Genomic DNA, 13531 nt, shown 5'->3' with positions numbered 1-13531 from the left:
GGCTGGGCTGGGAGACTTTAAAAATACCCTTCTCCAAAATATAAATTAATTAATAAAATAAAATACCCTTCTCCAAACCTAAAAATTTATCACAACTTCCCACGAATTCTCTTCACAGCTCTATCTTTCCCAGTACCCGCTTTCCACTGAGGGCCAGCCCCAAATGGTCAAGTGAATGCTTCAAAACTGCCTTTGAACGTGTAAGGTAATTATCCAAGCCCCTAAGGCAAGGGCAAAAGCAGTGATAGATCAAACACTCCTATTCCCCTCTTTCTTCCCAAAATACAGTAGAATGAGAGCAAAAGAATTAAAAAGTCCAAAGTAACAAAGCCGTCAGTCACCCTTTAAAACAATAATATTCTAGACCCTGACCAACAATCAATACACCTTCTAGCCTGAGTTCTGCTTACATGGACATAATAGCCTGCTCTGAAAAACGGAACAGTTACTTTAGGGAAAAGAAGTTCATGTGACGTGTCCAAGTTAGAGTCCCAGCATTTCTCACCTTAACGATTTTAATAGGGCTCATGTCCATGCTTTGCTTGGTGTGCCCTCTCAGGAATGGAGGCTCTTCCTCAACCAGCTCGATCTCAAGATCTTCATCTAAAAGTCCCCCCAAAGAAGAATTAGCAAAAAAATAAGAAAGAAATAGCCAATCATTTTCACCACAACTGGTTTCCATGGGCACCAGCAATCTTTATCAAAGATAGCTCCCAAGGTCAAAAAGACAGCAATCCAAGTGAAACTAATGGAAATGACTGTTTCCCCTGCCCTCCAGGTATTTCTGAGCATTTATGTTCTGGCCTAAAAACTGATCAGCGGAACTACTTCCAAAAGAAGTTAAGCCTGTAGAAAAACGTGGTCTAACATTCCAAATGTTACTAGGTATTTTCCACCCAACTTCATTATGGAATAACTTAACCCACAACAGATTGGCAAAAAAATTAAGTTGAACAATCAGACGATACCGACTGTCGTCAAGAATATGAGCCACAGGAGCGCACACTTGATAAAAGTATAAATTGGGGGCACCTGGTTGACTCGGTACAGCATGAGACTCTTGATCTTGGGATTCTAAGTTTGAGCCCCACGTTGGTTACAAAGATTAGTTAAAACCAAAAGTCTCTTTTTAAAATGATTTTAGTGTTTTTTATTTGAGAGAGCAGGTGCACACACAAGCAGGGGAGGGGCAGAGAGAAGGAGACAGAGAATCCCAGCAGACTCGAGCTGTCAGCACAGAGCCTGACACAGGGCTCAAACCCACAAATCACAAGATCATGACCTGAGTCAAAACCAAGAGTTGGAAGCTCAATCGACTGGGCCATCCAGGCTTCCCAAAAATAAAATCTTTAAAAAAAAAAAAGAGGTGTAAATTGAAACACAAACTTTAGAAAGCAATTTGGACTGCCTCATAAGGTTTAAATCACACATTTCCTACTACCCAGTCATTCTTCTCCTACACATATAGGGAAAAGAAAAGGTCCTGTTATGTGTATTAAGAAACAAGAATAGGAATTTCATAATAGCGTTATATGTAAACAAAATACCGGAAATAGCCCTTATGCCCATGGAAAGCAAAATGGATAAATTATGGTAAATTTCTATACAGAAAACATTACACCAGCAAAAGTGAAATACAACTATAAAAATCATCATAGATAAATATCAAAAGCATGATCAGAAAAAAGGAATGAAGTTCAAAAACTGACCAAACAAGACAATGTTTAGGGACAGATATACAGATAATAAAATGTTAAAAAAAAAAAAAAAAAAAAAGGCAGGGAAATAATTAACACAAAATTTAGAACGGTGGTTACCCAGAGAAAAGAGTAAGAGGATTTCATCAGAGGGGTACATGTAAGGGCTTCAAAGCTGCTGATAAAATTCCACTTAACCGGGCGCCTGAGTGGCTCAGTCAGTTAAGCATCTGACTCTTCATCTTGGCTCAGGTTATGATCTCACGGTTCCTGGGATCAAGCCCCAGGTCGTGTGCCGTGAGCACAGAGCCTGCTTGGGATCCTCTCCATCTCTCTGTCCCTCCCTGGCATTCTCTCTCTCTCAAAATAAAGAAATTTTAAAAAAAAATCCACTTAAATTGAGTAGTAGGTACATAGGTGTTCCTTTATTACATCAATTATATGTCTTATTGGATTTATTTCACAATCTTTAAAAATTGTTACTAGACTGAGTTAAAAGTTGTTTCCAGGGCAACTCAGAGGTAATCTACTTGGATCCAGGGTTTGCAGAACACTTACTAAGAATATGAGATGAAATTTCTTCCTCAAAATATAATCAGAATTTTTTGTATCCTGAATATGTATCATAACCAAAAAGTATAACAATATATAAACATCTGTCAGAAAAATGAATTTTTGGGTGGCTCAGCTGCTTGAGCGTCTGACTCTTGATTTTGGTTCAGGTTATGATCCCAGGGTCGTGGGATCAAGCCCTGCTTTGGGCTCCACGTTCAGCATAGAGCCTGCTTAAGATTCTCTCCCCCACGTGTGCACTCTTGTGTCTCTCTAAAAATTTAAGTTAAAAAAAGGAAAAAAAAGAAACCAATTCGCACCTTTAAAAAAAAAAGAAAGAAAAAAGAAAAATGAATTTTCTGCTTCCAACCTGGAGGACCCTTGTTCTTGGAGGTAATGAGTGGTAATACCTAGGAAACAAATGAGTTAAGCCACTAGGCTAAACTACATCTAAACCACCCTACCCAACTGCTCAACTCATCCACTGTCCTCCTGATCCACGATCCTGCTCAATCTAAGTGGCTAGTTACCTTCTTCATCATCCACTTTAGGGAGAATGCCAGTCTCTTCATCGAAGTCCGGAAACTCTTCTTTGGAAAGGACATTGGCAGCGATCATCTAGTGAAAGGACAGAAGCGACATCTGTAACCTGCTGGGATCGAAACTCTTCTTTTGCAGTACAGAGGTTCCACATAGGAAACCAAGGTTTTTCCTCTTTTGACCGGGATTGCAGGGCCTCAAACATCACATATCTCATCTCTAGGGGGCACAACGTGGCGCTTAAAAGCAGGGCTCAAGGGTCGTGCCCCCAGGAAGCATTATCTGCTCCTTCCCTGGTTTCCGCAGCACTGGGCACATTCCCTGTTATGTAACATCCAACTTTGACAATTATGTTTCCACCTGTCTCCCGCCACTAGACCTTGAGCTCCTCAAGGGTGAGGAACCATGATACATTTGTCTCCGTCACCTGGCTCTGATATGTACTGAGGAATGGTGGAAACAAGAACTCACACAGCACTAACCACACGCAGGCACTAACGTAAGTGCTCCACTTCTTCCGCCTCATTTAATCCCCACGGTGCCACTACGGGTCCTGTTCCACAGATGAGGGTACTGAGGCACAAAGAAGTAGAGTGGCTTGGCTCAGGATCCCACGGCTAGTGAGCGGCCAGGAAGTTCCCCCGGGCCACTGAGCTCCAGGGCCCACACTCCTAACCACCACGCTACATGCAGAATGGCTATGAAGCCATACAGGCAAATGGCCCCAACCTGTTTGATCTCCCACTTCTCTGGATCAGAGATGCGGGTAAGGCGCTTGCGCTCCAGAGAGTCATCCTCTACTTCAGGGGCGCTGACGAGGGAGAGGTGAGTGGGTCTGTCCGGATTCCTCATTGAAGTCTCTTCATTGGTCTCCCCAACAAGATTTCGTCGTCGATTAGGATTTAGATCTTCACCAGTCTCTTGATCCACATCCTAAGGCAAAAAAAAAAAAAAAAAAAAAAAAGGAACTAACTCATTTGCTGTCCTCTTCTTGTTTCCTTGGCCATGAGACATGGAAACGGGCACCTGGGTGGGTCAGTTGGTTAAGCATCTGACTTCGGCTTAGGTCATGATCTCACAGTTCGTGAGTTGGAGCCCTGCATCGGGCTCTCTGCTCTGAGTGCAGAGCCCGCTTCAGATCCTGTCTTCCTCTCTCTCTGCCCCTCCCTTGCTCGCACGCACACACGCACTCTCTCGCTCTCTCTCTCAAAAATAAATAAGCGTTAAAAAAAATGTTTTTTTAAGACCTGGAAACAGACTGGATATCTCACCTACCTTCATGCTCAGACTGGTCTTGGTCCCAGTGAAGGATAGCACTTTGACTTTGACCCTCTGGCCTTTGCTCACCACATCAGCCACATTGGCCACACGGCCTTCTCGCCGGAGCTCAGAGATGTGCACCAGGCCTTCCCACCGCTTCCTGAGGGAGAGTCACATATATGTGGAGCATGCCTAAAATACTTTTTCCCCAACCAATTTCCACCCTGTTGGAACTCAACAAGAGGAAATGGTCTTAAGCTCAAAAACTCAAGAGGAAAGTACCAAGAAGACGGTTAAAAAAAATAAAATAGTATTACCACCCTCCCAAAGAAAAGACATGGGGCTAGGGGGGACAAATTCTCATGTGTCTCAGTGAGCAAAAGGGCAGATCTCTTGAAGGGAGAGTAAGGAATGTGTGGCTATATATCATTTCAAATAAAAGTCAAATTCTAACAACCTGATATGGCTGATTTGATTAAAGCGACATTAATCGTAACAACTTTTTAAAATATGAAAATCCTCAGCGATAAGAGAAATTCTGCCCATCACAGGTTTGAAAGAAGATCGCCAGCTAATACCTTAAACCCTCTAGCTGCACGAAGCATCCAAACTGCATGATGCTGGTAACTTTGCCATTGTAAATGTCCCCAATGGCAGGCTCCTCCGGGGGAGGGCGGTCCACGTGTTTATCCCGCCATCTGTCCAGATTCCTCTCCCCATACTTGTCCCGGTCCTTCCGGTCTTTGGGGGGACTCTGACTTCTGCTCCTAGACCGATATCTAGACTTCCCTTTATTCCTCTCCCGGGTCCTGGAATGTGACCGAGAGCGGGACCGGTGTCTCCTCTTGTGGTCTCTATCACGGTCTCGCTCCCGCTCCCGGTCACGCTCGCGGTCGCGGTCACGGTCACGGCTCCGGCTCCGCTTCTTCTTCTTTGTCTTGTCTCTAACAAATCAACAAACATTTGTTTTAAAAAAGAAATCAGCCCAATTTCACCTCTGCATCCCCAAGCACCCAGCACAGTGCCACGCACATGTCAGGTACCTACTAAGTGCTGAGTTGAATTAGTTTCTCTCGGACATCCCTGTAGGCCCATAAAGGATGAGGTCACAAGTGCCTCCTTCGACCCTGATTTCTAACTTATAAACGTCTCAGCGTTTCCTGCATAAATACTCTTTGCAGGGAACAATGAAAATAGATCTAACAATACAGTACATGGCCAGTCTAGAGTCTGTAAGCTTGTCCCAAATTTTGCTTAGCTGGCCCAGAAAACTCAATTATCGCAGCACCCTAAGCCTCCAAAGGATAGGACATGATGGACAAACCGGTGCTCCGCATCTCTTTGCTTCTCCTGGCCTGCTGCACTGGGCATTAAGGCCTCCAGTTCTTTCAGGACATCCACAGCGACTTTCACATCATCCTCATCCAGCATGGTCTGCAACACCAGAGGCCAGCAAAGTTAGGAGGGGAGGGGAAGAAAATCATGTAAGAATCTGTATTCTGGGTACATCTACAAACCTGACAGCCCTTACATCACTGACCACTTATGTGAAGGAAGCAGAGACGGGTGGAGATTTCCAACACCATTTGAGAGAGAGACGGAAGGAGTGAGCAAACACTCTTGGAAGCCGTTGATACATCTGGCAAATGCCCTTTGTCCTTAATACAAGCCCATGGAGGGCAATTAGCCATCACCCCTCCCGTGAAAGCATGCAAGAAGTATTATAAATAGAAAATGATGTTAAAATTTTTAAAAAGCAATGCTTTAAAAAGAAGGCTTAGGGGGGTGCCTGGGTGCCTCAGTCAGTTAAGCATCTGACTCTGGCTCAGGTCATGATCTCAAGGTTCATGGGTTCAAGCCCCGAGTCAGGCTCTGTGCTGACAGCTCGGAGCCTGGAGCCTGCTTCAGATTGTGTCTGATTCCCTCTTAGTCCCTCCCCTGCTTGTCTCTCAAAAATAAATAAATGTTAAAAAAAAAAAAAAAAAAAAACTTAAAAAAAAAGAATTCTAGGGGCGCCTGGGTGGCGCAGTCGGTTAAGCGTCCGACTTCAGCCAGGTCACGATCTCGCGGTCTGGGAGTTCGAGCCCCGCGTCAGGCTCTGGGCTGATGGCTCAGAGCCTGGAGCCTGTTTCCGATTCTGTGTCTCCCTCTCTCTCTGCCCCTCCCCCGTTCATGGTCTGTCTCTCTCTGTCCCAAAAATAAATAAACGTTGAAAAAAAAAAAATTAAAAAAAAAAAAAAAAGAATTCTAGCAATTCTTTTTAAAGAATTTAAAGAAGTGTTTTTAAAGAATTGCACTCTCTTCCCCCCTTTCACCTGCTAAATTTTTTTCCACAGTGCTTACTGTTACCAGCTATATTATACACTGTGTACTTGTTTACTGCCTGTATCCTCCCCACTAGTGGAGTTTACATGTTTATTTCCTGCCCCCATCCCAATACTATGATGTAATCTCCAAGAGAGCAGACATTCTGTCTGTCTTGTTCACAGCTGTATCCCTGGTACTTAGATTAGTGCTTGGTACAAAGTAGGTACTCAATAAACACTTGCCAGAATAAAATTTAAAAATCAAAACACTTAAAAAAAATTAGACCATGGGGCGCCTGGGTGGCGCAGTCGGTTGGGCGTCCGACTTCAGCCAGGTCACGATCTCGCGGTCCGGGAGTTCAAGCCCCGCGTCAGGCTCTGGGCTGATGGCTCAGAGCCTGGAGCCTGTTTCCGATTCTGTCTCTCTCTCTCTCTCTGCCCCTCCCCCGTTCATGCTCTGTCTCTCTCTGTCCCAAAAATAAATAAACGTTGAAAAAAAAAAATTTAAAAAAAAAAAATAAAAAAAAAAAATTAGACCAAACACATACCAGAGCAAAAAAATCTCACTTCACACATCAGGTATCTGTTCTAGAACCTTATTTCATAGCCCTAATCACTGCTTCCCACAATTCTCAATCCCATTTCCCTCAAATATTCTCTAAACTCTTTAACACTATACTATGTATAGTACATGCTCAGGGAGTGATCCAACACTTTCAATTTGAAAAATATATTATGGGGCCCCTGAGTGGCTCAGTCAGTAAAGCATCTAACTTCAGCTCAGGTCATAATCTCACGGTTCATGAGTTTGAGCTCCGCATCAGGCTCTGTGCTGACAGCTCAGAGCCTGGAGCCTGCTTCAGATTCTGTGTCTCCCTCTCTCAGCCCCTCCCCTGCTCACTCACTATCAAAAGTAAATAAACATTTTAAAAAAATAAAGAAAGAAGAATATATTACAATGAGAACTCCTGGGTGGCTCAGTCGGTTAAGCGTCCAACTCTCGATTTCAGCTCAGGTCATGATCTCATGGTTTGTAAGACTGAGCCCCACATCGGGCTCCATACTAACAGCGTGGAGCCTGCTTGGGTTTTTCTCTCTCCCTCTCTCTCTGCCCCTTCCCAGCTCACACACTCTCTCTCTCGAAATAAATAACTTAGAAAAGAAAAACATGTTACAATGAACACAAACGTAAAACCAGTAACTAATGACACACACAAAAGGGACAGGGCTCAGAGAAATACCCAATTAGAAGAGACATTCTCAAAATGGTATCAATACCCGGACAGAAGGGTTGTCTGGTTGACAAAGCACTGGGAAGAGTTCCTTCAGCTTTTCCTTTCCAGTTTTGGGTTTAACAACTGGATCTTGTTTCATCACAGAGCATATAAAGGGGTTAAAAAAAAAAGATGTATTTAATATTCTTAATGGTTAACAATGAACTTTAACATCAGATTTGCATCAAACTAAAAACAGAACATGGCATTTTTCTACATATCATTCATATACATTACTATACACATAATTCAATTTCCTAAAAATAACGTTGATTACAAACTACACGGGCATGGGGGAGGGCGCGAAGATACATCAGAATTCATCTGGTTATGTAAGCTTAAGTCATTTGGAAAATTTTACCAGAACGTGTACTTGCTCAGCAGCTGCTGCAAGGGACAGAAACAATTTACAGGATGCTCACAAGCTAGACCATTCTGGAGGCTGAAGCTCAGCCAGATGCCCTACTCACCTTTGCTAGTAGAAGGCTTTGCTGGAGGCCGCATGGTTTGTATGAGGCGTAGCAAGTTACTAATAAGAGAATCCTTTGAAAAGAAACAGAACAAAAATGATCAGCCCCTGAATCAGTGCTTGAAAACAGTCAGAAATGGGATGACCTTTAAAGGGTGGCTGCATAGCTGAATTTAGCTAATTGGAACAAATGAAGTGCAGAGTATCAATTTGATGTGGTGTGAACCTAGCAAAGTAGCTTCGGATAAAGCGGATATTTTTGGACTTTTGGGAGGGAAAGGTAATTTAGTTCCCTTCAACTATTTTTATTTTCCACGGTTTAGAACTACCTCCAAAACCTAAACTCTTTTGTTTTTGACTTCCAGATTCATAGAACAAGGATATAAATACTCATAAAGACTTAATGATGGAAATCCTACCCCATTTTCTTAGGAAGGTGTCACAGGAAATCCAGTTATATCACCACTGCTCGGTGACATAAAAAAACATTACACACTTAATGGTTTCTTTGATTGGTATGTTCAAGTTCTCTCCTTTCTCTATCAAAATCCTATGTTAAATCCTATCAAAATTTAAATTCAATAGTGACAGTAAAACAAAATAGGGGTCTCCAGATACACATACCGTGAATTCAGCACCATTTTTGACCAGAGAAGCCTTAAAAGTATCAAACGTGGTATTTTTCTCAGCAAGACTGATCACAAATTCAGCTGCAAACGAGAAAAGGGATTAAAACTGGAACAGAGGCGAGCAAAAAATCATTTTCAAGTACATTAAAAGCAAAACCAATTAGCCAATCCAACAGTCATAGAAACCAAAGAATACTATCCAGTGAGGGTAAAGAAAGAGAATTTAGAGTACCAAGATTATCCGTGCATGTTCTAGTTAATTTTTAGAAACAAAAACAAGATATTCCTACAAAATGGCACACCTCACTGTCCCAGATGATCTCCTACTCTTCTCATGAGACTACTAGCTGTGACCTGTTGTCATACAGACTCCAGAAGTAACAATGTCCAAAAGCAAGAGCCCACCCTCACCCTCCTGATGAAAGCCCACAGTAGGATGCATTCTACAGTGTCTGCAAGGTCGGACTCAATCCACATATGAGAGCCAGGCAGCTGCTGGATGGTCCAATCTCCAAGTTGATAAAAGACTTACTTGCTTCCCAAATTCTTCACTACAAACCTGCCCAGTGTTTGAATATCTTTTTTTTTTTTTATGTTTATTTTTTGAGAGAGACAGAGACAGAGACAGAGTGTGAGCAGGGAAGGAACAGAGAGAGAGGGAGACACAGCATCTGAAGCAGGCTCCAGGCTCTGAGCTGTCAGCACAGAGCCCGATGCGGGGCTCAAACTCATGAACCGTTATATCATGACCTGAGCCAAAGTCGGATGCTTAACTGACTGAGCCACCCAGACGCCCGTCTTTACCTTTTTGACGACATTAAGCAAAAGCTACATGCCTTCAGGCTACATGAACATAGCCTACGCATAACAAGTTAGTATCAGCAATGCCAGTGGTTAAGACTTTTGACCACCTGCTACATGCCAGGCACTATGCTAAGTGCTTCACATGAGCTATCCCCATGATCCTCATAACCCTCACTGGTAGGTACCATTACTGGCCCTATTTTACAGACGAGGAGGCTAAGGGTTTGAGATGCTGACCTACCCAATAATAAATGGTGGAGCCAGGACTGGAACCCAGGCAATCTGACTTCAAAGCCCACATTTGGTAGAGAAATGTGGAGGGAGAAGTCAGTCATATGGTGCTAGACATGCAATGTTCAAGAGTCTATTTCAAAGCAATCAGCAGCATATTCACACTGCAGCTGTCATTAGTTAGGGCGGTTGTTTTCGTTTTTTGTTAATTTTCAGAATTATATGGGGGCACATTAAATTAACCGAGCTACCAAAAATGAATTAGTGGTTAAAAACAAGTCCATTGGAGCACCTGGGTGTCTCAGTTGGTTGAGTGTCTGACTCTTGCTTTAGGCTCAGGTCATGATCTCACTGGTTCGTGGGATCAAACCCACATCTGGCTCTGCACTGACAGTGGGGAGCCTGCTTGGAATTCTCTCTCTGCATCCCCCCCTCTGTCCCTCCCCCTGCTCGCTCTCTCTCTCAAAATAAATAAGTAAACATTAAATACATATATGTGTGTATATATTTATGTTTATTTATATTTATATTCATATTCATATTCATATTTGGTCTTCATCCCCTTACCAGGCACAGCATTCCTAAAAGCCTTGGAATTTCAGGAAGTGTAGAGTGAAAAACATCTTTTGTTACATTAAGATGACTTTAGTAAAACCCCTAGGTAATGTCATTTGGGAGCTGGTTGCCAGGGAAACCAACCATGCGATTACAGGCTGGAACTTTTAGCCCCACTATTGACCTCCAGAGAGGGGAGAGGGGCTGGAAATCGAGTTGACTTACGAATGGCCAATGATTTAATCGATTATGCCTCCTATAACGGAGCCTCCACAAACACGCAAAAGGACTGGGTTTGGAGAGCTTCTGGGTAGGTGAACAAGGGGAGACCTGAGGCAGTGGGGCACTCAGCATGGAAGCTCCTCAACCTTTCCCACATACCTTGTCCTACCCATCTCTTCCGTCTGGCTGTCCCTGGGTTATCTCCTTCTCTAATAAACCAGTAATCTAGTAAGTAAAATGTTTCTAAGTTCTGGGAGCTGCTCTAGCAAATTCTCAAATCCAAGGAGGGGAGTCGTTGGAACCTCTGATCTATAGCCACTGGCTCAGCACAGGTGACCACCTGGACTGTGAATGGCAACTGAAGTTTAAGGTGAGTCAGTCTTACAGGCCTGAGCCCTTAACCGGTGGGATCCGATGCTATCTCCAGATAGTGTCAGCATTGAGTTCAGTGACACCGATCTGGTGTCACAGAATTGCTTAGTGGTACTGGAAAAAACACACATCATAAATTGGGGGGGGTAGGTATGCCTGGCTGGTTCAGTGGGTGGAGCATACGACTCTGGATCTCTGGGTTATGAGTTCAAGCCCCATGTTGGGTGTAGAGATTACTTAAAAAAAAAAAAAAAAAAAAATCTCAGGACATCTGAGTGGCTCAGTCAGCTAAGCGTCAGACTCTTGATTTCAGCTCAGTTCATGATCTCCCAGTCCATGGATTCAAGCCCCACGTCGGGCTCTGCACTGACAGTGTGGAGCCTGCTTGGGATTCTCTCTCCCTCTCTCTCTGCCCCTCTCCGACACACGTGAGCCCCCGCTCTCTCAAAATAAATAATCTAAAAAAATAAAGTAAAATCTTTTAAATAAATAAACATGTGAATAAATGGTGTTGGAATTAGAAACAGAAAAAGCGTATTTGTGGCTTACTTGCAAATTAAATGGGGTCTTCAGTTATATACAGGCTAGAAAATCATGGAGTGTACACCTCACTTTACTTTTGTACATAATGAGGGTAACATCGAAACAATTTAACACTGGCTCAGTAAGTATTTGCTGAATGAAAGAACATATTACCCAGATAGTAAACTACAGGAGTGTTGCTCATTACCATCTAAAAGAGAAAGAGAATGAGAGAAAATGATACAGGACAGGCACATCTTGACTGGGAAGCAAGAAAAAAGTGAACTAAAATACACTGGCAGCAGGGCATCTTCCTAGGTGCTACATGGTCACCCTGGGAAAAGCAACTATCATCCCCATTTCATAGATGATGAAAAGGGCTTCAGAGAAATTGGGTATCTTACTCAAGGTCACACAATCTAATTCCCCGGACCCCTTCTGTCACATGCCCTTTCCCTTCCATCTCTCCAGCTGGTGACTTAACTTCATCTTCATTTAGAAAGCAGAACAATCAAATAGATGTCTCTCCCTCATCTTCCTACCACCAACCCCTAAACCTGTCCGCATCTATAACCACATTCTCTGTTCTCCTTCCTATTAAGGAAGTGGCCATCTGGCTATCAAATGGACTGCCTGGCTGGCTCAGTCAGAAAAGCATCCGACTTTTGATTTCAGGGTCATGAGTTCCAGCCCCACATTGGGTACAGGGATTATTTAAATAAGACTTTAGGGGCACCTGGGGTGGCTCAGTCAGTTAAGCTTTTGACTTCGGCTCAGGTCATGATCTCACACTTCGTGGGTTCAAGCCCCACATCCGGCTCTGGGCTGACAGCTCAGAGCCTGGAGCCTGCTTCAGATTCTGTCCTCCTCTCTCTCTGCCCCTCCCCCACTTGCGCACACTCTCTCTCAAAAATAAATTTAAATAATTAAAAAAAAAAACTTTAATGGATCAGGCATCCCTCCACCTATCAAAGGTCAATTCCTCCACTCATGCTCTTGACTCCATCCATCCCTTTGCCTTCATAAGGACTCCATTTTTCTGTGGCCTTAGCTCTAGGCCCTTAGCCTTTTCCAGTTCCTCGGTTGGGGTTCTCCACCTGTACAGTCTGTCCCAAAACGCCTAATAAATGGTTGAGAACTGTTAAAGGCAGACCTCAAAAGACCTGGGTTCCAGATCAGGCTCACATTTGATATGTGATATCCAGGGGGATTACTTAATTCATTAATCAGTGCCTTGTTTTCTTAATCGAAAAACAGATAATACATCTCACAGGGTCGTGACAAAACCAAGTAAGATAACATAAGTAAAACACCGTGCATAACATCTGGCATGCCAATAAATCTCGGCCATTATCATCACCATTATGATGCGGCTGCTGCTGCTGTTATTATTAACGCTGTTTAATTAACTGGGACCTGAGGAAAATAAAAACAGGAAGCAGGAGTGATAGCCACTCTGGGTTTCACTGACAGCTCTGGGCAATGGTTTCTAAACAGCTCGGCCTGGAGAGTTCTCAAACGGGGACCCCGGGCCGAAGGTACCGCAGGACCGAGTGTCTGCGACAGAGAAAAAGAGACTCATACGGACACAATACTCAGCCTATCAACCCCATTTCTCCTTCGCTTCCCTCGACCCTAAGCCCAGAGGCCGCAGGGGCCTCCCCGAGCTTACCCAGGTCCTTGTCGTTGATCCCCAAGTGATTGTCCAGCTCGGTGCAAACTTTCGACACTAAAGACAGATACTCGAGTTTGGCGAGTTCTTCCGCGGGGCCTAGCTCTGTTCCGGTCACAGCCCCCGCCAGGGCCACGGCCACGGCCATGGCTACAGCTGCCCGCACCCCGCTTTACCGGGCCTTCTGAACTGCTCCGGGCCTGCTCCAGTTTTCACTTCCGGGTCGGCGCACGTCCCTGTTGTTTACAGTACATTGAAAACTACCGGAACTTCCCATGACGCAACAGAGAATCATAGAGATCAGACAGGAAGTGCTTAAGGAAGGGACGGCCAAGTGGGTTACTCTGGGCGCCGGCCGCGCCCTCTACAGGCCATCCAGCTTCTTGGTCTGTTCTCAGGCCAGGAAACATTCACTCTGAGAGCTCT

The 13531-nt window shown here is 44.0% G+C and overlaps 1 protein-coding gene across 1 annotated transcript in view; it reads right to left on the bottom strand.

Annotated features, from left to right (window-relative positions):
* Positions 1-13311, bottom strand: part of DHX8 (DEAH-box helicase 8) — a 31879-nt gene extending 18568 nt beyond the window's left edge. Inside the window, exons 1-10 of the mRNA XM_047093375.1 lie at positions 13106-13311; positions 8723-8808; positions 8100-8172; positions 7634-7719; positions 5374-5483; positions 4628-4993; positions 4065-4209; positions 3519-3722; positions 2780-2867; positions 506-603 (exon numbers count right to left, since the gene is read on the bottom strand). Coding sequence (XP_046949331.1) covers positions 506-603; positions 2780-2867; positions 3519-3722; positions 4065-4209; positions 4628-4993; positions 5374-5483; positions 7634-7719; positions 8100-8172; positions 8723-8808; positions 13106-13253 — 1404 coding nt within the window. The 5' untranslated portion in view covers positions 13254-13311. The remainder of the gene's footprint in view (positions 1-505; positions 604-2779; positions 2868-3518; positions 3723-4064; positions 4210-4627; positions 4994-5373; positions 5484-7633; positions 7720-8099; positions 8173-8722; positions 8809-13105) is intronic.
* Positions 13312-13531: the final 220 nt, after the last annotated feature.

This window comes from Lynx rufus, unplaced genomic scaffold (genome assembly GCF_022079265.1).
Source record: "Lynx rufus isolate CCGP_SWC_20201006 ecotype Redwood Valley unplaced genomic scaffold, mLynRuf1.p SCAF_34, whole genome shotgun sequence".
NCBI classification, from domain to species: Eukaryota; Metazoa; Chordata; class Mammalia; order Carnivora; family Felidae; genus Lynx; species Lynx rufus.
Note: the sequence above shows the minus strand (reverse complement) of the source record. Positions and strands in the feature narration are given on the sequence as shown.